The sequence below is a fragment of the Musa acuminata genome, chromosome BXJ1-2, assembly GCF_036884655.1.
Source record: "Musa acuminata AAA Group cultivar baxijiao chromosome BXJ1-2, Cavendish_Baxijiao_AAA, whole genome shotgun sequence".
In the NCBI taxonomy this organism is placed as follows: domain Eukaryota; kingdom Viridiplantae; phylum Streptophyta; class Magnoliopsida; order Zingiberales; family Musaceae; genus Musa; species Musa acuminata.
In genome coordinates this window covers 22,294,449-22,321,534 of record NC_088328.1, presented here as the reverse complement: position 1 = coordinate 22,321,534, position 27,086 = coordinate 22,294,449, and the positions used below count along the sequence as shown (strand labels likewise).

The 27,086-nt window shown below is 38.6% G+C and overlaps 5 protein-coding genes across 11 annotated transcripts; 1 reads left to right on the top strand and 4 right to left on the bottom strand.

Annotated features, from left to right (window-relative positions):
* Positions 1 to 1,023: 1,023 nt before the first annotated feature.
* On the bottom strand, positions 1,024 to 4,230 carry LOC103973359 (COBRA-like protein 1). The gene is made up of 6 exons (XM_009387909.3): positions 4,048 to 4,230; positions 3,381 to 3,460; positions 2,698 to 3,154; positions 2,212 to 2,371; positions 1,849 to 2,126; positions 1,024 to 1,611 (listed from the first exon to the last, which is right to left on the bottom strand). Exons 1-6 carry the CDS (start codon positions 4,157 to 4,159, stop codon positions 1,316 to 1,318), a joined length of 1,383 nt encoding a protein of 460 aa, XP_009386184.2. The 5' UTR covers positions 4,160 to 4,230; the 3' UTR covers positions 1,024 to 1,315.
* Positions 4,231 to 8,479: 4,249 nt separating this feature from the next.
* LOC103973350 (small ribosomal subunit protein mL104 (rPPR9)) lies at positions 8,480 to 10,387 on the bottom strand. Its single transcript, XM_009387897.3, has one exon. The coding sequence runs from the start codon at positions 10,284 to 10,286 to the stop codon at positions 8,736 to 8,738; it is 1,551 nt and encodes a 516-aa protein (XP_009386172.2). The 5' UTR covers positions 10,287 to 10,387; the 3' UTR covers positions 8,480 to 8,735.
* Positions 10,388 to 11,788: 1,401 nt separating this feature from the next.
* LOC135598699 (uncharacterized) lies at positions 11,789 to 13,333 on the bottom strand. 2 transcript variants are annotated; one of them, XM_065092920.1, is made up of 3 exons: positions 13,143 to 13,333; positions 12,798 to 12,960; positions 11,789 to 12,652 (listed from the first exon to the last, which is right to left on the bottom strand). In XM_065092920.1, the coding sequence occupies exon 3, from the start codon at positions 12,645 to 12,647 to the stop codon at positions 11,934 to 11,936; it is 714 nt and encodes a 237-aa protein (XP_064948992.1). In that variant the 5' UTR covers positions 12,648 to 12,652; positions 12,798 to 12,960; positions 13,143 to 13,333; the 3' UTR covers positions 11,789 to 11,933. The 2 variants fall into 2 exon arrangements, with proteins under 2 accessions (XP_064948992.1, XP_064948985.1); XM_065092913.1 differs by lacking the exon at positions 12,798 to 12,960.
* Positions 13,334 to 14,404: 1,071 nt separating this feature from the next.
* LOC135598680 (phosphoserine phosphatase, chloroplastic-like) lies at positions 14,405 to 20,153 on the bottom strand. Of its 4 annotated transcripts, none has more exons than XM_065092885.1 (9): positions 20,001 to 20,153; positions 18,706 to 18,732; positions 18,495 to 18,627; positions 18,034 to 18,166; positions 17,850 to 17,957; positions 17,317 to 17,410; positions 15,741 to 15,890; positions 15,578 to 15,631; positions 14,405 to 14,727 (listed from the first exon to the last, which is right to left on the bottom strand). In XM_065092885.1, the coding sequence occupies exons 2-9, from the start codon at positions 18,715 to 18,717 to the stop codon at positions 14,602 to 14,604; spliced, it is 810 nt and encodes a 269-aa protein (XP_064948957.1). In that variant the 5' UTR covers positions 18,718 to 18,732; positions 20,001 to 20,153; the 3' UTR covers positions 14,405 to 14,601. The 4 variants fall into 4 exon arrangements, 3 of the variants coding, with proteins under 3 accessions (XP_064948957.1, XP_064948941.1, XP_064948949.1); XR_010481668.1 differs by adding an exon at positions 14,933 to 15,094 and having other exon boundaries at positions 14,499 to 14,727; positions 18,495 to 18,732; XM_065092869.1 differs by having other exon boundaries at positions 18,495 to 18,732.
* Positions 20,154 to 20,480: 327 nt separating this feature from the next.
* Positions 20,481 to 26,685, top strand: LOC135598672 (protein root UVB sensitive 3-like). Of its 3 annotated transcripts, XM_065092842.1 has the most exons (15): positions 20,483 to 20,778; positions 20,906 to 20,963; positions 21,397 to 21,456; positions 21,533 to 21,571; positions 21,654 to 21,716; positions 22,703 to 22,759; positions 22,960 to 23,023; positions 23,449 to 23,532; positions 24,307 to 24,389; positions 24,479 to 24,608; positions 25,207 to 25,299; positions 25,661 to 25,799; positions 25,986 to 26,026; positions 26,117 to 26,304; positions 26,426 to 26,685. In XM_065092842.1, exons 1-15 carry the CDS (start codon positions 20,615 to 20,617, stop codon positions 26,522 to 26,524), a joined length of 1,362 nt encoding a protein of 453 aa, XP_064948914.1. In that variant the 5' UTR covers positions 20,483 to 20,614; the 3' UTR covers positions 26,525 to 26,685. The 3 variants fall into 3 exon arrangements, with proteins under 3 accessions (XP_064948929.1, XP_064948914.1, XP_064948920.1); XM_065092857.1 differs by lacking the exon at positions 26,426 to 26,685 and having other exon boundaries at positions 20,481 to 20,778; positions 25,617 to 25,799; positions 26,117 to 26,216; XM_065092848.1 differs by lacking the exon at positions 25,207 to 25,299.
* Positions 26,686 to 27,086: the final 401 nt, after the last annotated feature.

Here is a 27,086-nt window from a genome sequence, read left to right as displayed (position 1 = left end):
GCCATTCTTGCAGGAAAGCGGCCACCCTCGAGCCACGAGCGTTCTGACCTTGGAGTCGTCGACTAGCGTCCAGACGGCTAGCCACTAACCGGTGTCCGGATCAAAAGATGCTGATCAACACCCCGGCACCGACACCCCATCGCAAGGGCTTGACCGACCTCGACAACCAGCTCAGATCAAAGACTCCCGATATCGACCCAAGATTTGGTGTGAGAGATCACACGTCTGCAAGGAGCAGCAACACTGTTAGAGCTAAAAAAACGCAGCCCTTTCCTTCTCAAGATTCAAACAATCAAACAGATCGAGGGCCATCCCGAGAGCCGCTCCGACGGCCGCAATTTCTCCTCGCAGGAAGCTCTCGATCCGCCCAAGGACTTGCAGAAGCGCCATGGCGTCTCTCTCTCTCGCGCGCGCGCGCCCTGCTGCCTGGGTTGCAGATTCCTGTCTGTAGTCCGCAGCGGACGACGACTTGGCAATAGAACACTGCTGTGAACGAATCACGGCACAAAAAAGACCCAAGTTTCAGACCCACGATTCAAGCCACGACAATTTAAGTACTCTCAACGGTACACCTTATAACGCGAGCATGACAAGAACCGCAAGAAACGATGTGGAGCAACGAATTTTCGTGGTACGATTTACGTCACGACAATTAAGCTTGCCCATAGGTAGACGCCTCGAGTTCTACTCAGAAAGAGCAATGCCATGCCAAATATAGAAAGTTTTTCATCATTCCCCCATTATTAACGAAAACATAAAAAATATAAAGAGTATTTCTGTTGAGACATCCATATCTCTTAGTGTATAGCACAAATGATTCGTGTTCAAGTGTCATATACGTTATTTAATGTAATATATATTTTTCATTAAAAAAATCACTATGTGACATTTTGATGCATCAATCTATGACCTAAAAATACCAAAATGACACAATTCAACAACTAATTCTTTTGCAGATGAGAGACATGCTTATCGAGACAAGAAGCAGGAAATGATTAAAGGAAGAACAAAAAGACCTTTTTCAGCAGCAAACAGTTCACTTCTTTATGAATCTTACTAGATACAGATTGTTCTGGACTTCATTCTCTTGCAAACATCTGAGAAACCAAAAAGTAAATTACAAGAAGCCAAAAGTTTGCAAGAATGAATGGAATCCAAACAGTTAATTTACATTACAGCAGAAGCAATTTTTTTGGACTGCAGACCAAACTGCTTCTGTAGGAGAGCAAATCCTCCTCTTCTTGTTTCGGACAACTTTCCACTGGTATGTGTTGAGAGAAGAAATAAGTCGGAAATTCTCGAGGAGCCCAAGGTTCTATTGAACATAAATCAGCAACCAAGTCAAAGTGGCCCAAAGAATGATCACCGGAAGACATAAAGACCCTTTGAGTTGAGGGCTGTCGTTTGGTAGCCTTGGATATGCATCTGGAGGCGGCATGACACAGTTATCGCCGTTGAAATATATTCGCCTCGGAAAAGCCCATCCTTTCTGGAAGGTGAAGGCTGATGGATCCTTTTGGAACAGAAGTTCTGATTGTACATTTCCAGAGGGTCCTGCCTGCATCAGCAAGTCATTGTAGTATTTGATGCCCCAAAGCATTGCAGTATCATCTGCATACCAAAAAACCTACTTAAAATGTCACTAATAAAGAGAAATTAAGAACTGCAAGTATAGTCTATGATGCTATCGCATCAAATTTCTAAAACAAAAGGTTATCATGAATAATAATAAAGGATCATCTTCTAACGTAAAAGCCAAAGGATAAGGTGTCTCCTTGTCATGCAAGGTCATTTAGGTATCAGCAATATGTTGAACTGTGACAACTAAAATGAATCATAATAACTTACTTATGCCTCCATATGGGGTCAGTGAATTGTAATTGAAACTGAAGATTTGAGTGAGATTGTCAAAGTTGGGATGCTGGATGACGAGGTTCCACTGTGTGTAATTCATGCGGTAATTGAAATTTGTTATTGCAATCTTTACGCGCCAATACTCCCTGTAGTTAAGTTTGATGTGCCAGTGCACTCTTATTGGGCACATATGTGATGTGCACTGGACCAAAGGTGTAAAACTTCTTTTTCCAGGACCGTTGATTGCAGAAGCTAAATACGGCGAATCTCCCCTGTAGCAGTAGGAAAGAAATTATCATCACTGAATTAACTAAATATACCAAATGGAAATATAAGAAAAATTATCACAAAACTCACTCCACGCAGCTACCCGGTTGGGTTATGTTATTCTGGCATCCACAGGAGCATGTTGGGCAATTGACAATCGTATCATTGTAAAAGGATGAAAGCGATACACAGCATGTAGGTGTCTTCTGAGCAAGAAACTGGGAGTATGTACATGTAACGTTCCATGTCACTGCAACCAAACAGCGAAAAAAGCTTAGAAAAAGGGAGAATAGTTTCTTGAGATCCAATTCTTAATATCCGCTAGTCCTATGTTCCCAATAATCACCAAAAATATGGGGGTGGAGCTTATTCTGCTTTTATGAAACTTCCAAAGATTCAGACAGGAATAGCACTAAGCAGCCGACAATCTGTTTCTCGTAACAAAGTTTTCTGCATGAGATGAATGAAATTTTGGCTGCACTAGTTTTATTTGCAACAGAAACTTGATATCTAATCCAAAAGCTAATTTGTGTTATGATTAGTCCAATAACCTGAGAAGTTTTAATCATAACTTACTCAGAGCTTGGGTGGTTCTTCTTCCATCTTGCGAGACAAACCTACTAGGTTTTACAATCTTTGCAGCTCCACATGTATACCCGGGGCCGGGAGACTTCAGAGTGAAGTTTTTGGGCACACGGACAGTCTTGTTGGTTGTGCCTGCTGCACCCACACTGATCTGGAATGAACTTGCGGCATTGGCGGGATCCTGAATCCACGAACTAATTATGCCCCCCTTGCAGCAGTTGGCAATTTGCATGTTGTATGGAGTTCCAGGAAGCAGATCAACAACGGATGGATCCTTCTTACAGCAATGTGGAATGTTCCCTTTAAACCTTGAGCAATCACCCTGCTCGGTAGCTTGCCCTCCTACCATAGACCAGATCACCTCCTTCTTTGCCCATGTCCATCCGAGCATCCACCCAGGCGCCTGGATGTGGCGATATTGCTGGAAATTGAATATTGTAACGACGGCCTGAGAGAAGATGAATCAATCAGATCAAACAATTTGCTGCAGTTTAAATAGCATTTGTCTTAACTTACAACTCACACAAAACATTAATCTCAGAAAGAAAACAAAAGTAGAACATTTGCGATCTTTCAGCTGTCTTAACTTACAACTCACACACAACATTTTTGCTAGGTGACATGCATAGAGTTGTCATTTGGGCATCCCATAGTTTCATCAAAGATTTACTTACAACATAGCCGTCTGGCGCCCACTGCATAACATCCCATTTGATTGTTATGTTCCCATTCGGGTCTAGCGGATCGTAAGCTTCTGCATAAGCAGAATTTGAAGCATGAATTAGTGAACAGCATCGGAAATCAGATAATTTATAGGAAAACAAAACACTCCATAGAAATATAGTATATGTGGAGGGAAGCACATTCTTTACACCATGAGCATGGAAAAGAATACAAACTGCCTCAAATCATTGAAACCGACGGCTAATTTCTCGATGGTGTAAGCAATGGACTCTTTGTTTCTCTCTTAGAAATACTACTTTCTCTTGCAAGATATGAATCTCTTGACAAACAAATATAGGTTAAAACTTGGATAAAATCGACATTAATCATGAAAACAAAACCATCAATTTTATAAGAGTTTTGCAGATAAAGGTTATAAATCTGATCCGAGTTTCTATTCAGTGTCGACTCGTAGGCGACGCAAAGGGGAAAAAAAAATCTCCCCTTTCCCAAATCGTCTGACGTCTCGAAACACAGGGGATAATCTCCAGCAGAAGATGACTCTGAAGACCCGTAACTCAAGAAAATTGAATCGAATATTGGGGTTCTAATCCAAAAAGAACATGTCTTGAGAAGAATGGAGAAAGCTCGACGGAGAGGGGAGAGGCGGGGACTGACCTGCCGTCGAAGCGAGGGACGAGAGGAGTATAAACAACACCGGGGTAGAAGCCAAAGGTGCAATCTTTGACGTGTGTCTCCTAACTGTGGAGATGGAGGAGCTCAGGTCCATCCCCGTTCGCCGATCGGAGCTTCTCCTCTGCAGCAATGGCGAGGGAGGGAGGGAGGGAGACGATTCCCGGAAGGAGTGCTATATATATAGATAGCTGCAAAGCAGACATTAGCGACCTTTCCACAGTCCACCACCGTCCACCAAGAAGACCGAATCGCCCCTGGCTCGAGGGTAAAGCGTGCGGACTCGAGAGAGCCTCCTCATCTCTGACCTATTTGGATCATTCAAATGGGAAAGAAGAAAAGGTCTCGTGGAAGTGTTAAGTGATTTGGCTGAGCTCTCGACAAATCAATTCGAAATCCCAACTGTCATCCTTGGTTTTAGGACTTCCAAGTCAACCCTGAATTGTTCTGCCAATAATATCTTTGGAAATGATGGTTATGCCTTTTATTACACCATATTATCTTTCCCCAAAAGATGAAAAAAAAAAACAAAAACTTAATTAATTAATTAATATTAATAGAGTTAATTATAGATTGTTCTCTATAATTAATTATTTTTAATATCTCAATCCTTATTTTTTAAAAAAAATTATATTAAGATTATTATATTTATAAAATTAAAATATTTGATTCTATTACTTCAATAATTTTTTTAATCTTATATATGAATCTGAAAGTTTCACTATCTAATATAATTTTAAAAATTGTAAAGATGGAGATATTAAAAATGATTAATTATAAGAGATAATATATAATTAAATTTTTTTATTTTTTTATTCATTTTTTATATGATTAAGATGATGATGCAAGCCAAACTTATGGACATCATGTGATGGCTGCAGACATGAGGTAGGAAGAGTTCATGCTGAACAGGTGGGTCCATTGATTTGGATTTCAAGAGTATCTATCTGACGTGCAATCCACCTCGAACGATCAAAGTCAACCCACTGTTATACTCGAGAACTTTCGACCCAATGTGGGCCACGTCCGTGTGTGTGTGTGGGTGTAGATGATACCTTGAAACTTCAAATATGTGGTCTTTGTCATGAGTAATTTCGAGAGACTTTGACTTGGCATTGAAACCAATGTTTTCTTGTCTTCATATGGCCATAATATATGGTGTTAAGTTTCTTGAAGAGGCTTTATTAATCATCATTTTATGTATCATAAGTAAATTATTAGTTCTCCAGTGTTTGAAATGGTTTCAGGGCCAACAAAACCATACTTGGTGGGCTACAGCACACGAACAGCTGAAGGTGTACGTCTCCTGGAATCAGCTGCACCGGATGAGATAGAGAAGGAGATGGAGAGAGAGAGAGAGAGAGAGAGAGAGAGAGAGAGCAGCAGTTGGCTTGGTTTCACTGAAAGAAATGGACAGACGTGTGGAATGGGGGAGTATGGGAATGGATGTTGATTGATTGGGCAAGTAGAATTTGATTCCATTGCATGACAGCTGAACGTAGAGTCATTAGTAGGTGAGTATTGTCCCATAGATTGGTGTGGCCAATTCCATAGTAGGTGAGTATTGTCCCATAGAAATGGACAAACATCCCTAACATGCGCTTCCATTATGGTAAGAGAGAGAGAGAGAGAGGGAAATATGATTCTCCCTTTTGTTGCTTTTTATCTTTCTAATTTTGATGCCAACAGTTCGATTTATGATCAAATGGACAACATCGATTCTCAATAGAGAGTTCAAACAAATCGATAACGAATTGTCGCCTTACGATTAAATTGGTCAAACAAAGTCAACTGTAGATCGAGTTACATTTTAATATAAATTATCATCAAATACATTATCAAAAACTATTATTTATATTTCATTTCAAAATTCTAGTAAAATCAAATTAGACTCAACTCAACTATCAATACAAAAAATAATAGCAAAGGAGAATCTAAAAAAAAACACAAAAACTTATCATATATGAGAATATATTGATCTCTTTAATATGCATTTGAAGAAGAAATCTCAAGTTAAATGTACAGTTGTGCATAGTATTTAGTAAACAATAAATCAATTATATTTTAAATATTTATTAAATGTCTATTTTTTTATTTTAAATAAATAAAATATAATATAATCTTACAAATAAATTTCATATACCTAGATATATAATAAATAAATAAACAACTAAATAAAATCATATTAATGAATATAAAATAATCTTTAAAAATTAAAAAAATATATAAATTTTCATATTATAAAAAACAAAATTCATGCTAATTTTTCACTGGGTTAATTTTATGATTTTAAATAGTATCATAAAATAATTTAAAATCTTAAAAAAAATTAAAGTGCTAATGCTAAGATAACATTAACATCCAAACCAAATACAATTTAAAACTTAACATACATGAAATCATATTTAAAATATACGACTCTCGATATGCACATTTCAAATGCATTCTCAAACACACCTAATTTTTTTTTATCAAACAACAAGTTACATTTTAATATAAATTATCATCAAATAAATTATCAAAAATTATTCTTTGTACTTCATTAGGCATATAAATCGACTTCAACCTTGGACAAAACATAATGTCAAAAAAGTGGATCAAGGACTAAAAAGTTCTTTACAAACCCAATTTTTTGCAACAAAGTTACTCTAAAAACTGAACTACACATGCATAAGTTTGAATACCCTAATTTAGAATCAAGAATAACTCTAAACAATATTGTAGAAATTTAATAACAATGTCACAATAACATAAAAGATAGCAGCAAACAAGTGCAACAGCAGAAATGTTGTTCAAGAACAAATAAACCATAGGTGTTCCCAGTGGAGATAAACTATAGCTTCATGTAGGCAGGCCATATAGCAGTAGCAACGATTTCTTAAAAATGGTTTACCCCACAGAATACTTGGAGAAAAATACATTGTAACTGGGCATTAGGTTTTGAACATATGCATTGCACAACAGAAGTAGATCTTCCTAAATGCAGAAAAAAGTATAACAAAAGTACAACAGTAAGTACAAGCCTTCAGAACCAGGAATGAAAATGCAGCATAGAGATATACCATGTTTCCTAATATGCTTAGATCCATATGGTAATGCTGGGATCAATACAATTTTCTTAGTCAATAGTAGATATTTGGTGGAACCTAGAGTTGTTTGAGAGGCTACCAACCTTTTGCGCTGGTGAAAATTTGGTGGAGAAAATTCATGGGATATCACAAAGATATGGCATGAAAACCAACAAAACCTGTTAGGAAATAACTAGACAATATATTTCACAGTAAACAGCAGAACAATTGTTCTGCTGAATCTTGGTTCATTATAAGATATACGTTTACCAAATGACATCTAAAACAAAGAACAACAAATGATTCAAAGCTGTCAACTAATTTAGCTAGTAAAAACTTTGACAGTTTATCGTAAGGTTCTAGGTTCGAATCCCATATTTATCATTTACCATTTGTAAAAAAATAACTTTATACATAACTATAACTTTATACAATGATAAAAAAGAATCATATCTTTAAAAAAACAAAGGTCCTTGCCAGAAGGTCAATAATAAAGAGTATTTTTGACACACTGAGGACCACAGTGTATAACTAAAAACATTGTAAAAAGAGCTTTTCAAAAAATGATGGCAAAAGGTATGATGATAGGAAGATCAACAATGAAACCTCTTTTGATATCAAGAAATTAAGGAGCTAAAGATTTAGTTACAACTTTGGCATATACATGAATGCAAGAAGGATAGCTAACTACATACGCATAAAAGAATCGTCAAAGAGCACTTGTCAATGCCTAACACTAATCTCAATTTTAGGACATGGTGTTACTGTTGCTTTCTGCTGGGACTCATAAAAATTGCGGTAAGGACAATCATATTCTTAAAATGCATGTGACAAACATATAATGAATGATGAGAATAATAGCATGGCAGTTAAGTTGATTTTGAACAATCGAAATAAGATCAGTGTAATAGTATCAGCAAGTATAAAAAGAAAAGGGCTTCTTTAAGGTCAATGATTATCATCTAATCAATGCCACTGAAAAAGGAGAGAAACCCCTATATAAGTTGATTATCACATTGTATGGAGGGGCATAAGTTCACAACAATATTAGACAAATTCCTTGAATAATTTTGAAAGACAAGGATCCATAAATCCAGCTCAGAATCAATATTATCACAAGAATCCTTATTTCATGTTTGTGGACTTGTGGTTATCATATGCCTAATTTGTTTGGAGCTTGACAACATAAAGGGTAATGTCTGATCAAGCCTAGCTTAGTCAGTTCCCAAGTCTTTGATCACTTAACATTGGCAAAGAGGTGACGATGCACAACAAAATGCTGTATCAACAGCCTGCATTTGACACTATGTATAACATAATCATTTCCTAACTCAATAGAAGACCGAGAATTATGCAGATGCTACTGGATAAAACTTTCGTTGAACTGAAGTTACACAATACAATAATCTTGCAGATAATGATCCATTAAATCTCTATTTACCAAGAACAAGACACAAGGATGAGAGACTTATTATTGAAATTCTAAAATGGTGTGCTAAATTTGGGCTGGAATTTCTGAACTGTAGCACGTAAAAATGTGCTAAATGTAGTCAACAACATAAAGTTAAGGACAGATGAAACAGCATCTTTACCACATTTGTGAAATCAAGTCATCTTCCGCATTAATTTCGGCTTCTTCACGAAGCTCAATCTCAGCATTTTAAGCCGCCTCCTTTTCATTTTCGTCTTCTCTGGTAACGTCAACCTCTTCTTCACCTTCTTCTCCTTCACCTTCACAAACCTCTTATCAACTTTATATACCTTAGGTGTCACCGGCACCCCACGTGCCACTGCCTCACTAAAGAGGGCATTTGCCCTGTCAGACTGATTGTGCATAGCCAACTTCTCTATCAACAAACTATAAGTCTTAACCCCAGGAGCATGACCATATCCTTTCATCAACCGAAACACCTTCACTGCATGCTCCACCCGTTCGATTCCACACAAGATCTTGATAAATCCATAGTAGGCTTTCCTGTCAAGCTTATCCCCGAAACCAGCCGACCGCATCCATCCAACCATCTCATCCCCCTCGGATACCCGAGCAGCCTGAAACAAGCTCCGGATGAGGGTTAAGTAGGTCTCTGCATCAGCTGAGCACCCCCATCCGCTCATTTTCCTAAACAGTTTCAAGGCATCCTCAGTCTTCCGGATCTTACACAGATTGGTGATGAGCACGCGGAAGGTCTCGGCATCACGAGGGATACCGGATGATTCCATCTCGAAGAGAATCTTCTCAGCCTCTGGCTGCAGTCGAAGTGGGTCCTTCTTCCGGCAAAGCCGACAAACACAATCCAAGATCGCATTATAGGCAGGTGTTCCGAGCTCAAACCCTCCCCGGAGGATTTCTCCCATAAGCCGGCGGGCCTCCTCAAGCTTTCCGGCAGCGCACCACCCCCGGATCAAAGCAGTACAGATCTCCTCGTCTGGGAAGACCTCGTTGGCGTAGCGCTTCACCGCACGCTCAGCATAGCCAGGAAATCCGTGTTCAGTGAGGGTGGCGACCAGGGAGGAGAGGGCGGAGCGGTCACGGCGGATGCCGAGATCTGCAGGAGCGGCATCAAAGAAGCGGAGCGCTTCGGCGGCGCGGCCGGCGCGGACGAGGCGGTCGAGGGCTGCGCGGAAGGAGAGGGGGCCGACTGCGCGACGGAACTCGGAGAAGAGATCGTAGACCGCCTTGAAGTCATTGCGACGGCCGAGGAAGTGGACGAGGAAAGAGAGGGACTCATCGGAGGGGGTGAAGGAGCGATGGCGGACGATCCAGCGGTAGAGGTCGACGGCGGAGCGGCCAGCGGCGCGGGAGAGGTCGAGGACCTCAGCAAGAAGCCGGGTGTTGAAGCGGACATCAGAGAAGTGAAGGGAAAAGTGACCGGGCAGGTCGAGGACAGAGGAAGAAGGATCGGCCGGGGAGGAGAGCTTGACGAGATCGGCGGAGATGGAGCGGGCAAGGTCCGAGTAGGCGACGGCGGATGCTGAGGAGGAGGAGGAGGAGAAGGATCGGATGGTCGAGGGAAAGAATGGAAGAGGGATCGGATGGCAGAAAGGCGGGAGTGGGGAATGGGAAAGGGAAAGGGAACGGGAACGGGAGGGGGAGGGACCAGGGAGGACGCGGCGGAGGAAGTAGCGGAGGGGCGGCGGGCGTGGGGGTCGCCACATTGTGTTCCGGTGTCTGCAAAATTGGGGCGCAGCAGCACTAACCAGAAGAAGGGTTTTTAGAAGTCGCCAATTACGTGGGTCGGTAACAAAAGGGAAACACTTCCGAAACCCTAAAGGAAGTGTTGCGAGCGGGAGCACGGAGCTAAAGTGCTATCGGGAATGCTACACTCGAACGCCATCAGCTCGTGTTTTTGGAACTTCTAAAATTATTTTATTATTCATAATATTTTTAATTTTAATTTTATTCTTTTTTCTTTTCTCACAACCCCACACCCCACTGGTGTATCTTACCTACTACTGTCGAATCTCCGCCGCCCGTGCATCATATTGGACGGTTTGCAAAAATCAAAACATGATATTTAATGAATCAAAACATGTAATTGACCTAAAATATGATTACTTATGATTTATTATAGAATATTCAAAATTCTAAAAATATTAAATCATTATAATTGTAACAAATGTAAACAACTATTTCCCACACACACAATGAAACCACTTTTATGACAACATTTAACAGAACAAATGGATACAACATACACACCTTTCAGCTTAGAAAGATATAGCGCATTGCACAACCATTCCCTTCAACAGCTTTCTTGAACCTCTCTAGTACAACGCCTCTAACATAGGCAGAAGGAAGAGAACAGGGTCAAGAAAGCTGTCCAAGGAATGACAATTCAGGACTTCTTTTAACCGGGAAACACAACTCACCATTCACAAGCATTTTTCAGGAGCAGTCATATTCCATAGGTAGGAATACTTGGGTGAATCTGTGACTTCCTCCTTGAAATCTTAGCACCAGTCAGTAAATTCTTCTGTCATTCTGTGTGCATAGTTGCTTTTGTCAGATAACCTTCTTCTTGGGGCAGAATAGATTGCTGTTGCCGGTGGCCAATTGAGTGCAAACAAAAACAAAGGATTCTTTGATCAGGACAGAACTAGTCTATACTAACCTTAGCTTGTTTGATCATGTTTAGCTTCTGTGCAAGTTGATTGGTCATCTGGCATTGGCTGCAAGAGATGATAAATTGCATTCACTCCAGATATTCTATGCACACTTGTGCAGTGGGTGTTTCCACTTCCAATAAAATGGAAAGCATTGGAAATGACCAGATAGTCTAAGCTTTCTTTGTAATGCCTAGTTACATTCTCTTTCTATGTCAATAGATTGTTATCCTCAGTTTACATTCTCTTTCTAGGTTTTATGAACCAAGCCAATTCCATGCATCATTATTTCCTTATCTTGACTGGGACAGTCCAACATAAGCTACACAATTTGCAATATGTCCCTGTACATGCATCATCATTTCCTTATTGCAGTGCTACCAAGGCTCAAGATTGTGAATAAAAGTAATTTGACGAAAGCAGATTTCAAATCAAGACCTTACCATCAGGAATCAAGGCCTAAACCAACTAGGCTGAAGAGATTTACCACAGTATAGAATGGTATGATCTTATGAAGCTTTTCGAGTCAACTATCCATTCTTCGGAAAAGAAAATGGCAGAAAAATGAAACTGAGGTTATGTAAACATAGGCTAAAAAGGTGAATCTGTAGCAAACACAAGGGAAAAAAGGAGGAAAGAAAGACCTTATCAAAGTTTTGGATGACAGTGTAGACAACAACCTCAACAACCAGTTTGAATCTAGAACTCCAGTTTGAGCCATTTGTTGTAATACACACAGGTCTTTGGTGATATAACACCATCAGGCGTGCACTCGCTTATCCGCGGACACACTCCACAAGGAATCGACGATAAGTGACCAACTCTGGGAGCTTCTCTACCTCTCAAACTCCTGTAGCACACCTTTCCAGTTTGAACCGTAGAGAACTCACCTACTCCAGTGCTCTTCAATTCCTCAATCTCCTTGTCCAAAGCCAATGCACGCACAATCTCCAGCACCTGCTGCATGGTACACGCCACCTTCAGTACTCCTGAGGCTGAAATGGATTTCCAGATATCTTCGATGGTCGCAACCTTGAGCTCTTCAATGTGCTTCAAGCACATCTTCCTCAAAATATTAATGAACTCCGTATCAAGGCTTCCTTCTGAATACCATGAACCACCAGATACTTCCTTTGATGGTTCAAACTCTACAGCCATGAAAATTTTTCTTGCCTTATTGTGAACATTAACAACATCTTTTATGAGGTTCTTGTTCTGGAGTGATTTGAGAGCCTTAGTAACAACAATATTCTGAAGACCTGTTTCTTTTTTCATGTCAGCTGTCCAAATCCCCATGTTCTTTCTGCTTTTGATCAATTCATAGAGAATCCGCTCATTTTCAGGTAGAGCAGGAGGTTGACTTTGTGAGTCAGGTTGTGCCCTCTTTTGCGGTGTCATCGAAGGGCGGCTCATTGCGACTGTCATAAGTTCAACAAAAAAGAAATCAGAAAAGGCGGAGGAAATAAAATTAATATAACACAACAAAAGAATGTTCTTTTATGATATTTACTAGCAAAAATTAACAGAGTGACGATCAGATTCCACAACAAAGGCAGTAAAGACCTTGGTCGCACTTCGATCTATTTTTCTCAAAATCAAACCCCTGATATGGTTAAGGGTTTCAACTCTTCATAGTGAATCTCAAAATTTGGTTCCATAGAAGTGGCATCGCTCGGTGCAGACAACAAAAGGGCAGCTGCAAGCATGGCTGTCGCTGACGAAAATTCTATGGAGCCATCGGTCGAACAGATGGCGTGCGAGAGGAGAATAAGGGTTTACCCACACCACAAGAAAAACGGATCAAAAGAAAATGCAAAATCAAAAAACAAGAACTGAGATGCTAAAAAATCTCCTCGAGAAATGGAGATAATTCATCATAAAAAGATTCAGCGACTGAGATGGACGAACCGGTCGAGAGGGAAGGGCACGCAGTTCCCCAACCTTCCGCAGGTGGTAGGAGATCGTTTGCGTCCTAGGGCTAGGGTTTAGTACCGCCCTTTCTTCTGCGATCCGAGCGGCAATTGGAGGTTCGCAATGCGCGAGAGGAAGGGAAGAATCTAAACCGGAAAGCGATTCGTTCTTCCGCTGTTGAGGGAGAGAAAGAGAGCACCTAATCGTATATAGACGTACCCCCCACCCAATCCGTTACCTTACGAGACAGCGACGGGGTACATACGTGGGTCCCAAGTGGTCTCCTCTTTACGTGCACTTTTAACGGGAGCAACCGTCCGGGTAACGAGTTGACGTGTCTGCAAGAGTCGGCGTTCATTTTTTGGGTCCCACATGGGCCATCTGATGTCTGCCGTCCATCTTAGATCAAACGGTGATGAATGTGTTTTCGAGCTTTCGTGCGTCGAATGCATGCGTGCTCGCAACCACGACGTATCATTTTGATTCGTGTTAATGGGCGATCGATTTCGATAATTTATCGAAAACCAGTACCGTTTTATATTATTAAGAATAAATAAACAAGTGATGCATTCCAAAGTTCACATTATGGAAATTTTAAATGTACAGCTAAGGACAGTGTTAGCATGTGAAAGGATTAAAATAAAATTAATTATTTCTTTATTTTTAAATAATAAGTGATGAAAATGATATTTGATCCTGAAGATGAAAATATTTATCCTCAACTAAGGTTTGACATATGACAATCAAATCAACATAAGGAGGAGGCTGAGGCCCCCAATCAACTGGACATTATATGAATATAAAATATGTTAAAAACATTCTTTTTAATTTGATCAATCATAAAAGATTCACTAAGACCATAGTAATCGAAATGATTCACAATTTATCCATCATACCTACTCCATTCACCATATCAAGAACCTTACTCGATTTTGTGCAGGTCGACAACAGATCAAACATCAAAGACCCCTCGGACGCACTCCAAAGGTTTCTTGTGCATGCGGGTTCGAAGCAAAATTTAAGCATCATCCCAGCATATCCCAGTAAAATTTAAGCATGCACCAGGTATTTTTGTTATAATGAACTAGTGACAAAAGTAGTTAAACCTAATCCTTCCATTCCAAAAGAACAAAAAAAACTCTTCTTTCTGAAAACATAAAAGGGAATAAAAAAGAAAAGAAAGATTTGAAATTTGACAACAACTTAACAACAGCATGCAATGTCTGTTGTGTTCTATGCCAACTAACATGGTTTGTATCAACCAAGAAGCAAAGCAAGACATGCATTCAACTCATCATGCACAGCCTAGCTGCATTCATTATCCCTCAAAAATAACACATCAGAGGCCATCAATAATCAAATAAAGACAACTATTTGACATGAGAAAGCAGCGCAGATAAAACAATATTTCAAACAGGACCAGAAAAAAAAAAAAGGTGACCTCGCAAAGCAAATACTATGACATGGAGGTCAATAATTCTTCAAAGTTAAAGACAAGCCAATCAGCTTTTGCTGCAACTGCTTCTCGCATCTGAACCCCGGCGAAGCATATAAATAAGTCGGCACCACCTGGTTTCTTTGCCTTCAGAACAACTCGGAAGGAAAGAGAGAGATGAGAAAAGCTTACTACTCTGAATGTCAATTTGAAATGGAGTAAAAGCACCAAAATGATTGCCATTTTTTTTAACTTTCCAGGTCCTCTATACTACAGAAACACCTAAAGATAGGTGACGGTAACTAATAGTTCAGGACCTTTTGAAATAATTTGTTTGGTTTAGATTGATTACCTTCAGCATCTAATGTAGTCTGAACCATGCAAGAATCATGAGCTGGATATTTAATCTCATTCTCCACCCAACTTCTTTTAATTGATAAGAGAACTTGTTCACTTTGATCAATTTTATACACCTATTTGTGTAAGCAATGAAAGCCCACCAAAGGTGTTCTCACTGGAGAGAATTCAGGAACATAATAAAAAGAAATTAGATGATAATAATCTTATCTCAGAGAATCATAATCATTACCGAATGATTTGATTTATGTTAGAATAAAAGATTATGCTTTAAGAAAGCATCTTATCTTGCTGAGCAACTAAACCCTCAAACCCTCCTTGATTCACTTATATTATTGTGTAAGGTTAATTTAAACTCAGCATATGGTTCAATTACAAATATTTGAGCTGTCACAATATAAGTTAATTGATGGGATCTAATTTGCATCTCTCTGTTTTATGTAATGATTGGTATCTTAAATTCCATCACCAATCTCATGTAAAGTAATTTTCCCAGCTGCCAGATTAAGACTAATATAAATTCGTGACTTGTGTATGGGTTTTGTAAAATAGTTATCAAATTCAATCTAAAAGAACAACGGCATAGCATAGAAAACTACTAATGATTAAAAAATTTATTTAAATCAAATGACTCTGCTACCTCAAGATCTGTTGCACCATCTCCGATCATAACCAATGCCTTGTAATCATGGACCTGCATCCAATACAAGAAATGCAAATTAAGCGACATTTGTCTGATACAAGAAATTAATTAAGCAACATTTAATGTAGAGTTTTATCATGTCACATAGTAATTGCAATACCTTTCTTATCTGTTGTACAGCTGTTGCTTTTCCACCACTTCTTGAAGTAGGTTCTTTGCTATCAAATCCAACAAACTCACCAGAACTCCCAAATAGTAATTGATTTGCAAAGATGTTCTCAAGAGGGATTCCAAGCTGCAAAGCCACAGGCTTCACAAAAAGTAGCAATCTTCAGCATGATGCTCTTGGCTTATCTTTGGCATCAAATCCAACAAACTCAAACAAATCAGATTACAACCAATATACTCATGGCTTATCTTCTTATCCAATATTCTGAGAAAATAAAAACGATATTGTTCACATCACGTATGTATATGAGTCACTCCCATGATGCACCATATGAGTACTCCTTTTGGGGCAAGACCCAAATGGGCCTAAGTTGTGACCTTATTTCTGTGTGAGATCAAAGAAAATAAAAAGAAGTTGCCATCAGACGTAAGAGAACATTAACAAGGACTACCACTCACACAATAACTACTTTGGGCCTATTACTCTAATCTAGTAAAACCCAACCTGTACACCGGAAAAATTACACTGTGCATAAACAACTCTTCAAGAACCACGAGAATTCAATTTCTAGTTCTAGGCCATCCCTCTTTTTCATGATAATTTCAAAGATCTCAAATAGGATAGATCATAAACTTAGCAGAAACATCTTATTTTTCTTCTATATATGAACTGTTACCAAATCATAGATTCATCAACTGTTGGAAGATACATCACAATTAAAGATACTTCATATACCTTTATGCAAGGTATGAGATATCAGTGGAAAGGAAACATGATTTTCTTAGTCGAAATAAATGAAAGAGAAACAAGATTTTTTGAACAATTTAACATCTTTTCATCGATGCCGCCATCTTTTACTCCTTCCCCTTCCCTGCGGCCATACATCCCTTGACGGTTTGAGGAAAGGTGGGTCACAAAGAAATTTATAAAATATGTAACCAACTCCTCTCCGGGATCACAGACCTATATACACTCAGACTCAAAAAGTCACCTAAGTATCCAACTTTATCATCAAAATAAGTCCTACACTGAATCAAATCTATGTAGTGCTGAACTATAAAAAATAATATCCTCGGTCATACTTGATATGACCACACTTATTCAACCACATAGAAAACAAATATGAAATCAGGGTCTGCCGTACCGAGCCGTACCGCCCGGTACGACAAGTTTTCGGTACGTGGACCGACTGTTACCGGTCCGAGGCACTATAGCACTGTAGCATTGTACTGTAGCACTGTAGTAGTGTACAGTATACCGTATCGTACCGATACCGAGCCCAGATCGAAATACCGGTACGGTACGATATTGCGAACCTTGTATGAAACTAACATTACATGACCATACTTGATCCATCCACACAGAAAAAAAATTCAACACACAAATCAATAGTAATATGTAAATTTGTCAGACAAGACTCCTAAACCCAAAATCAGTTTGGTTAAGATTTAACCCAAAGGTAGTACCGAAACAAATAATTTTATTTTTTTTAAGTGCATGATGATTCCCAAGATATGGTAATGGAAATGACAGAAAAAAGTCAGATGTAACTAGTTGAGATACATACATTAATCATTTGACGGAAGCCACCAGATATAAGGTACACGTCGATGTTTTGAGCCATCAGCTTTTTGGTAAGTTCAGCAATGCCAGGAGAAATCCTACACATTGATTATAAGGACAGGAACAAGGATAAGATGTATCTGTTGGCACCAACAGAGGCATGTGTGTATTCATGTGCTTAAAGATAAAAAAAGATTGTACAAGTTGGGATATTACCGCATATGGTTGTTGTTATTGTAAGGCTCTGCCTAATTAGCATAAGATTGTGCAACTCATAGATCAAATTATCAAGAACCAAGAATAAAAAAAAAAGAGGAGTTTTGAGCTTGTAATTATTATCTATCAACTAGTTTGTAGAATATCTAGAAATACACAAACAAAAACCATATTAAGAATCTTTATCTATAAAATATCCACTAAGAGAAGACAACTTGACAGAACTTGTCGCTGATAATTTGTGTTGGGGATCTGTAAACAAAATTGGAAACACCAAAATCTATCTACATTTGATATAACAATAAAAAGAAGCAGCATTACCTGGGAGGTCTCTTCTCTAAAAAATCCTTAACCTGTGACAGTGAAGGATTAAATAAAGAAAGTCTAGCAGCTAAAGCTTCCTCAAATGGTACAGATCCACTCATAGCCCTGAAGTATCATAGAAAGATGGGAAATAAGAATTATTTTCCTGGTGCATTTGAACTCATCAAATAAGGGTAATTACTTTGTTGTCCACTCTGCAACAGCTTTGCCAGCACCACAGAAGTCAGCAAGTTCATCAATACCCTCATCCAGACAAACAGTGCTATCCACATCAAAGCACACAGCATCAACACTGCGCCAGAAGTTGAGCACCTCTGCACTATGTTTGAAAATTTTCTAGTAAGGTAAAACTGCAATGTCAAAATGAATGACACATTCAATCTTTGTTAAGTTCTTTCGATGGTAATTCCATATGCCATGTGTATAGAAAGGGGAACAGGTTAGCCAATTGGTTGGCTAACCATGCCCTGATTGAGAGACTATGCTTTTCGAAGAGTGGAGTGGACCTCTCAGTTTCTACAGCTTGCCCACTCTGACTTAAGGGGTAAATTTTGTACCCATTTCCCTAAGTAATGCATATCTTACTATTTTAGCCAAAAAAAAAGTATGACACTGGACATCCAAATAGTTCTCAGGGACAACCTTCAGAAGGTATAGTGTTGCTAAACTGAGCAGTAGAAATGCTCTTCGGGGGTTGCAGCGATGAGGCCACAACAGAGAGAGGCTTAAGATGTTTCATGACAGCTACAGGATGTTTAATTGCCATTTCTGGTATCTGCAAAAAGGTAGATCGGACAAGAGGAGACCGGCAGATATTGTAGGATTGGCAAACAGGATTGACATGTGCACTAACCAACCCAGCCATCAAGCTTCCTGCAGGCTAAAGAGTAACGACATTATGTTAGGCAAGAAACAAAGTGAGTGCAATGAGCTATATAAAATGTACACACATTTCTTGGCAAGATTTTTGAAGGCCATCTCAGAATGCACTTATAACCCAGATAATAACAGGGGTTCTTAGCTACGTCAAGATAAATATTTATGAAATTTCAAATCTGTGGAAATTGAAGTTCTAGCACTACAAAGACCATTAAGATGCTGAAAGCTAAAACAAAGAAAGGTACATCATATATCCATCATTCAATAAGCTGTGAAACAAATCCAGAAAGTTACCAGCAATTTTATCTCTTGTTTTTGCCAGGATTGATTGATTTCTTGAGGTACACAAACTTCACTAATCAATGTCTTAGTTTCTTCAATCCTTTGATCTCAGGTGGCTTTTGGTTGGTTGTCGGAATCGAATCCGAGTTTCTCTAAAATTAGAATCAAATAGACTAATTATGTACAATTGGAATCGGAGTGACCGATTTCTTTTAAATTTTTTGTTACAATATTTATCCTTTATTTATTATTTTATATGCTTATAATAATTATTGATTATTATTTTCTTTTAAATAAATTGGTAATATTCATCAATACTACATTGTCTACTACTTCATATTTTGTTTACTATTTCATATTACTGAATTTTATACATTTTATAATCATAATTTCTAAATATATAGTTGTTTGTGTTATATTATTTGAGTTATATAATATGTTATGATATATTATAAATTTGTATTATTTTATGGTTTTATTTCAGTTTACGTTAAGTATATTACTTTTTAGATGTAAACAACGAACCAGATTCCGGTTGGATTCTGGCTTTTAAAGATAATTGGAACAGAATGAGATGATCAAAATCCAAATACTAACCATGAGAATCAACGATTCTCATTCCCATTCCTAGCCCAATTTTTACATTACCAAGCAGACCCTTTGTTTATCGCTGGAATTCTCTTAGTCTGACTGCTGAGATTAACATGGTTCTCAATTTAATGAGCGAACAATCAAACAAACTGAACGGGTTTTCTCTTCACAGCCTATTGCAACCTTCCAAGTTCGAACTAATGATCTCACTCAACAAACATACCCAATGCCAAAAGAACAATAAAAGAAAGAATTCAAGCAAACAGTAAACAAATAAGAACACGAAAACTCGCTCACAAATAGGGTTCGGCGTCCTCCGAAAGCAAAAAGATCAAACATCAACAACAGAGGCCGAAGCAAATCGAAGAGAGCAAGAGAAGAGACGGGAGTCTTCACCTGAGAGGGAGCAAAAGAGGAATCGTGGAGAGAACGATTTCGTTGCCAGCGGTCGGACGGAGAGAGGAACGTATAACGAAAGACGAGAGACGCGATTCAGATCGGAAAACGATGCGATCGTCACGGCTGACGTGGCCTCTAACGCAACAACCAACAAATATTGAAGACTTGTACATATAAAATTAATTTGTTATATATATATATATACATATATATATATATGTGTGTGTGTGTGTGTGTGTGTGGAATGTCTTTCTTCTTCGGGAATTTGCGGTGAATGCCGGCCCTGTGATCGGATCGGGTCGAGCGTGTTTAAACCGAAGCCGGCCCAAGTTGAAGCGCAGGCCATCAAGGTGTGCGACTCCTGTAATCACTAACGTCCATCTTGATCTGGACGGTGATAAAAAACAACCAGAATCACCACACCGCTGATAGGATCAGGTCGAGCACGTTTAATCCGAACCCGACCCGAGTTACAGCGCACGTCGTCGAGGTGTGCGGTTGTGTCCCGGATCGGTTCAAGTAGTTAGCTAAGGGATTCGCCGGCGATGAATCAAAGAGGATAGACCCTCGCAAGAGGCGCAAATCAACGATCCGAACTGAGCAGAGCCGCCATGGAGGGAGGCAATGGAGCGCCGGCCTCTCCTTCGTCTTCCCCCTCCTCTTCCACTAGCACTGCGCCATCGGTCACGGTGGAGGAGTGGAGGGGATCGTCCTCTACCAAGCTCTCCCGCACCGCTATCCTCACCGCCGATCGCTCCCATCTCACTCTCTACAGGTGAATCCATATTAATGTTTCCTTTTCCCCTCCATTGATCCCTATCACAAAGCACATGTTTATCGCCTTGCTCATGTTCTCTTTGGGTACTGATTGGTTCCCTCCTTTCGCCGGTTGTTTCTTTCAGATCGGGAAGCCGATGGGACGATCTGGGCAGGAAGATTCTTGAGGCGTTCATCCCCGAGGTATAATTGGTCTTTGATTCCATCAGAACGTTGCCAAAATCTGTTTTCCCCCTTCCCTTAGCTTTCCTTTTGCTAAAGGCCCTTGAAATAGAAGGTGATATCAAGGCCCACTGCTACATCAGCTTGCTTATCGAATTATCCCCTAATATATACGAAAGGTGATATTTGTATCAACAATTTTTTCGGTGTCTTATGGAATCGTTCTGAGGAGTTATAAGTCGAACTTGAGCAGCCTCAAGCATAGAACTTGGTCGTTTTCTATCGTATAGGGTGAGGAGGAGGATATTTTGGAGGAAATAATGGGAAATTTGGAGATATCATTTTTACTATGGGATTTGGGGGCTTTAGATGATTGGCTTGAAAATAAATTTAAATTCGTTTAGGTGGTGCATGGTGTGTTCTTTTCTAAACCATGAAAATATTCTTATAACAGGGATTCCCAGGCAGTGTGACTCCCGATTATGTTCCTTTCCAAGTATGGGACTCCTTGCAGGTAAGAACAGAGGCTTTGACACTGCATTAATAAATTTGTCATTTTTGTGCTGATTAACAATGATAATATCTGATAGGGACTCTCAACTTACATACGCTCCATGCTTTCTACCCAAGTAAGTTTGTGTACTCTATTTTCTTTTGTAAGATCAGATAAGTTGACATCATGACTAATTTGGTTTATTCAACTTTCATTAGGCTCTTTTGAGTGCTATTGGTGTTGGTGAAAAATCTGCTACGGTCATTGGTGCCACTTTTCAGGTACTTTTCTCTCTCTAAGTTAGATTCTTTGGTACTTTTCTCTCTCTAAGTTAGATTCTTTGGTGTTTGATTCAACATAAAGCAAGAAATTGTTCCTTTAGTCACTTGAAATTTCATCATCTGTCAAGCATGCAATTTTCACTTGAGTATTGGTCTTAGTAATGGCCCAGTATGTTGGCTTGCTGGAAAGAAAAAGGAGACAGGTACTTCCTTCACTATAAGTTGGTGGTAGCCATAAAAAACAATAATATGACATGGATATTCAGGACGCGTATTTTGGATTGTGGGGTATACATATGGGTGGGTTTTGGCTTTGACTTTGTTTTTGTCTTTTGCTAAAAGAAGATAAGTGATATATGTTAGATGTTTATGATAGGTTTATGTCTTTTGCTATCATTTTGCTTTTGGTAATAAAAAGATTGAGGGCAAAAGGCATGGTTGTAAGAGTACAAAGTGCATTTGAATCTCATGTTTCATCAAACACTTCTGAAATGACTCACAGTTGATCGTTGTCAGAACTCGAACATTGTAATATCATGTGATGCATCCATCTTTTCCTAGAGTAAGTTCAATAGGAGAATTGGCATAATTATACGATAAACATTGAACCTGACATGAAATCTCTAACAAGTGCAGCGTGTTCCAAGCTAATACAAAACTTGAAAAAAGGACTTACTAAAAGTCAAAAGGCCTGGTTGTCTAGTTGAAGGTTGTGATTTGTTTGACAATTTCTTGCTAATGTATCCCAGAGAAATTGTGATTTAGGCCGACTTTCTAAGGCCTTGTGGCCTATGTTGCTGTGCCTTGCATCCCTTCTCAAAAAAAAAAAAGGGTAAAAGAAAACATTATGTTCTATTAAGTAGTTTTTTTAAATATTCCATGTTGTATGTTGTTGTCTAATTTGGTAAGAGGCTTAAGCTGTTTTGCTTTTGATTTTATATTTTGCTCTTGTAAGTAACATTCTGTTGAATGGAAGACTTTGACAGTGGTTTTTGAGGGACTTCACTGGGATGCTTGGAGGCATTTTGTTCACATTCTATCAGGTAAAACTATATGTTCTAGCAGATATTGTAAAAATCTTGTAACTTGCTTTGTGGCTTTTCCTTCACATGTATATGATACTTATTTTGAAAAAATAATATTTCCACCAAGAACTCAAGCAGCACTTTGATGTCTGTATTCCATGCTATGTTATAGACAAGCATTTATTTTCAGGAAACTGTTGTTCTGTATCGTTTTTCAGGGTTCTAACCTTGACAGCAGTGCAAAGATGTGGCGTTTAGTTGCAGATTTCATGAACGATCTTGGTAAGTTTGTTGTTATATGTTATGAAGATGATGCATTTACAGGTATTTATCTAATTTAATGTTATATATTATGAAGATGATGCATTTACAGGTAAAGTACTATACCTAACCTTGCTTTATGTCATAAGTCAAAACTTAAATGTGGTCAATCTATGATTACAACTTAACACTGTGACAACTATTAATTTTTTGAACTAATTCAAGCAAATACTTTAGTACGCTCAATGGTCTCGCTTATTAAAATCAGTCTTTTCTAGATGTTTTGACTTGCAACATATCAAGGTCTTTGCCTGCAAGAAATCATTTATGATCTTTTTAGCAGTTTTCATGAATTGTCTGAACTTATCAACAAACCTAGAGGTCTCTTTTCTTCTTTCTGGTTTAGCTATAAAGATTAATTTGCATTTTTGATACTTGAATCGCAGGAATGCTGATGGATCTTGTGTCTCCTCTATGGCCATCAGCCTTCATTGTAATAGTATGCTTGGGGAGCTTGTCAAGATCATTCAGTAAGTTCACAACAATCTCCATCGACATAATACTTGCAGGCAGTACCGTGTTTCTAAGAATTATTTGCTTCTGAATCCTAATGTGATTATGGCCTGAAGTAACTTCACACATATATATGCTTCACATGGCAGTGAATGCCGTGTTGGTAATCATTAGAGAATCACTAAGTGTGACTTTGTAAGCAAAACTTGGTACATTAACTTCAGCTAGGCCTCCACTGAAAGTAGAGTCCAATTGTGATGTCTACTGTTCTATTTCCACAATTAATTGGTTATTTATTGAGAATGAATTTTCTTTTATTGTGATGATCCTGAAAAATGCTTATGATGAAGTGCATTATGATTTTCGTGATATATCCATGTAGTTCCAGATTGGTTTTACTGTTCTTGATTAACAGCCAGTATCATCAGGTTGGTGCTTCAATTTGGATTTTTCTGGAGCTTTCATCTAGTGGATGTTATGTAATAATACTTCAATGACTTTGTGTTTTAAGGTAGTTTGGTTACATCTTGAATCTTTTCTGAGGTTAGTTAATGTGTATTTAACACATGAATTCCACAACCATATGCTGTTTTCTCTGAATATTCAATTATGCCTCTTTATGAAGCCTTAGCTTTCTTATAGTTATTTTTTATTAAACTAATTTAGTTATTTGTAGCATCGTCTTTAAACTCGACCAAGGAAACATTCTGGTTGTAACTAGAGATAACTGAGCTTCATATAGCTGAGTAACTTCTTTATGCCAATAAAGTTTTCTTTGTTTACCTGCATAGCTGGTGTTGCTGGCGGAGCAACTAGAGCAGCATTAACTCAACATTTCGCACTACAGAATAACGCAGCAGATATTTCCGCAAAGGTACTATGTCACCAAATCATTATTTCATATCTCATGCCAAACAATAGTTACAAGCATATGCTAATTGTTTCTATTTTCAATTTTGACAGGAAGGTAGTCAAGAAACAGTTGCAACAATGGTTGGAATGGCTCTGGGAATGCTGCTAGCTCATATCACAATGGGGAATCCTGTGGCTATATGGCTTTCCTTTTTGTCTCTCACCATGTTCCACATATATGGTGAGTGACACCTGCAATTTTCAGGCCTTTATAAATTCATGACAACAAATTAAAATTTGTAAGCATAACCAATTATGTTTAGGATTTTTTGTGCATGCTACTTAGAACTTAAGTACTTATACTGCTGCTAGTGTCATGACTCGGCTGATGGATACATGACCCTTAATTTTGTTGAGCCTGAATTACTAATTCAACATGTGTACACATAGCAGACCCAGTAGGATGGATGCTCTGAGTTTGACATACCAAGTTGGTTAGGCTTGGTTTCTTTCTTGTTTTAAACTATCAACTCAGTACTGACCTGAATGGTTCAAGCCAGCACCAAATGTGCTTCATATCTTGCAGAGGAACGATCGACTTCTGTCATTTTTCTTGTATTTATGCTCTGATGGTAGGATAAACTCTTTGGCTGAATAGTCTTTTAATTTGCACAAATGAATAGGTTAATGTCACCAACAACATTCATGGACATGAATATATGAAGATTACAGCTGACATTTGGCACTAGAAACCGACTTTCAGCCACTATTTCCACCATGATATTCCAGTTTGTTTATGCTTAATATGATAATTCTCATTGCATTCTGTATATTTTCAGCAAACTACAAGGCTGTTAGTTGCCTTTCCTTATCAACATTGAACAGTGAAAGAAGCTCAATTCTGCTGCAATATTACATGCAGAACAGAACAGGTAGCAATTTGATTTCTTCATATGAATGGTGCAGTATAAGCAGACCTGAGTTACAATCTTGCTTTCTGTGCTTTATGTTCAATGACCATACCATTCTACCGTATGTTTGGTCTTCATAACTTAGAATAATTCAATTTATGAACCTATGGTTTGGTTCAATATTCTGACACCAGGTAAAACCATCACAAACTCTTAAGGGCTAAAGACCTAAATCAGAAACAGTATATTCTGCACCTTCATCTTCTTTGACACTTGATCGCTGTGATCGTACTTAATAATATCCTTTGCTCTGGCACCTAATTTATATCCTCGTACAGGTCTTAGAAGCTCTGTTTTACCATATGCTTGTATACTTTACCAGTGCTTTCTCCACGAGAGGTTTCAAGGAGGGAGCACATATTTCCTGTTTGGACCACCTGGCAAAGGCCAGGTAACGCGAAGCCGCTGCACCACTGCATTCACTTGGGTGTTAAAGCTTCGACTCTCAGCCATTCCGATATGTAAGTTCATCTAAGTATTTACCGGTAAGGCATATTCGATTGTTTCCCCACAGTTATACTTTCCAAAATTCTTTGATGGAAAAAGGGACTACAAATGATCATCGTAACAAGATGATCAAGATCTTCCATTTTTGGTCCACTCATTCTGTGTGAGTACAAACTCATATTAGACTTGATTTAATACAGGATGGAGCTCTCAGGAACTGCAAGTTCCCACTACAAGAAAGGTGTAACTTTAGTTTTCAGCAGGATTTCAAATTGTTTTGTCTTTTTTTTTTTGTTCAGCTATGCATTTGGTTGTTTCATGCTTATTCCAGTGAACTACTTATTGATGGAGAGGAAAGGAGTCATCCGGGTCATCAACCATAAAGAGGCAACATCAGCTGATATATTGCGGTCCTTCTTCCATGCTCTTATCCTCGCAAACCTAACCGGCAAAGCCAAATCTCTCCATACAGAAAGCCGCCTTTGGATGGAAGAACATTACCATGATTTCATCGCAAAGGTACAGCTCAAAACCAAATCACTCTCTACGGCACAACTCATCATCAACTGGAATACCAGAAGAAACTACAGTTTAAGTCTTTTCTCGAAATGCTCGTAAGAACTAGTTTTCTCGACTGCAGTTGAAGTCAGCAGGGTGGGCAACAGAGCGTCTTCTATCTGGTTCCATCGTTTGGAGAGCTCTTTGGGCTCAAAGCCCCTCAGAGGAGAAGATCAACTGAGGTACAATGTCATGTATTATTCAGACCTTCAATTTATAAATATGCTTGCATAGGAAAAATTAATCTCTGGACTCTCCAAAATATTTCTTTTTGATAAGACCACTGAAGCTTTTATATGTGTTTGTCAATCATCAATCAAACAGTCAGTTCAAGAGTTTCAAGTTTCTCTTCTTGCTGTTTTGTTTGTACTCTGTAGTTAGACATTTTTCAAGAAAAGAAATAGAATATATCTATAGTTAATTTTGTATACGCACGCCAGGGAAAGAAGCATATGCAGTATCAGAAGGTCCCTAAATCATCGTTATCACACTTGAAGGATTCGACTTGTCACGGATATGACAAAAAGTATCCAGTAAAGCCAAACAGCACTGCACTGCACTGCACTGCGATCCAACATAAATTAAGTATGCTTTTTATTGTTACTGTGGTCCGAGATGTCAAGAATTCAGAATCAACCTCGGGTTAACAAAAGTACGAGTGAGTTCCACAACTGTTCGACAAAGATTCCCCTAAATTAGTACGGAGCATCGGACGTTAGAATTGACTTAAGTGGGCCACTCGT

What these genes read in the sequence shown, in the direction of transcription:
- LOC103973359 (XM_009387909.3), bottom strand. Translation starts at nt 4,159, where the DNA reads ATGGACCTGAGCTCCTCCATCTCCACAGTTAGGAGACACACGTCAAAG. An exon ending in GGGCGCCAGACGGCTATGTT is followed by an intron (nt 3,155 to 3,380) that starts GTAAGTAAATCT and finishes ATCTTCTCTCAG; the next exon opens with GCCGTCGTTACAATATTCAA. An exon ending in CAACCGGGTAGCTGCGTGGA is followed by an intron (nt 2,127 to 2,211) that starts GTGAGTTTTGTG and finishes CTACTGCTACAG; the next exon opens with GGGAGATTCGCCGTATTTAG.
- LOC103973350 (XM_009387897.3), bottom strand. Translation starts at nt 10,286, where the DNA reads ATGTGGCGACCCCCACGCCCGCCGCCCCTCCGCTACTTCCTCCGCCGC.
- LOC135598699 (XM_065092920.1), bottom strand. Translation starts at nt 12,647, where the DNA reads ATGAGCCGCCCTTCGATGACACCGCAAAAGAGGGCACAACCTGACTCA.
- LOC135598680 (XM_065092869.1), bottom strand. Translation starts at nt 18,717, where the DNA reads ATGGCTGGGTTGGTTAGTGCACATGTCAATCCTGTTTGCCAATCCTAC. An exon ending in GTTGCAGAGTGGACAACAAA is followed by an intron (nt 17,958 to 18,033) that starts GTAATTACCCTT and finishes ATGATACTTCAG; the next exon opens with GGCTATGAGTGGATCTGTAC. An exon ending in GCTTCCGTCAAATGATTAAT is followed by an intron (nt 15,891 to 17,316) that starts GTATGTATCTCA and finishes CTTTTTGTGAAG; the next exon opens with CCTGTGGCTTTGCAGCTTGG.
- LOC135598672 (XM_065092842.1), top strand. Translation starts at nt 20,615, where the DNA reads ATGGAGGGAGGCAATGGAGCGCCGGCCTCTCCTTCGTCTTCCCCCTCC. An exon ending in CACCATGTTCCACATATATG is followed by an intron (nt 24,609 to 25,206) that starts GTGAGTGACACC and finishes GTATATTTTCAG; the next exon opens with CAAACTACAAGGCTGTTAGT. An exon ending in ACTCTCAGCCATTCCGATAT is followed by an intron (nt 25,800 to 25,985) that starts GTAAGTTCATCT and finishes GATTTAATACAG; the next exon opens with GATGGAGCTCTCAGGAACTG.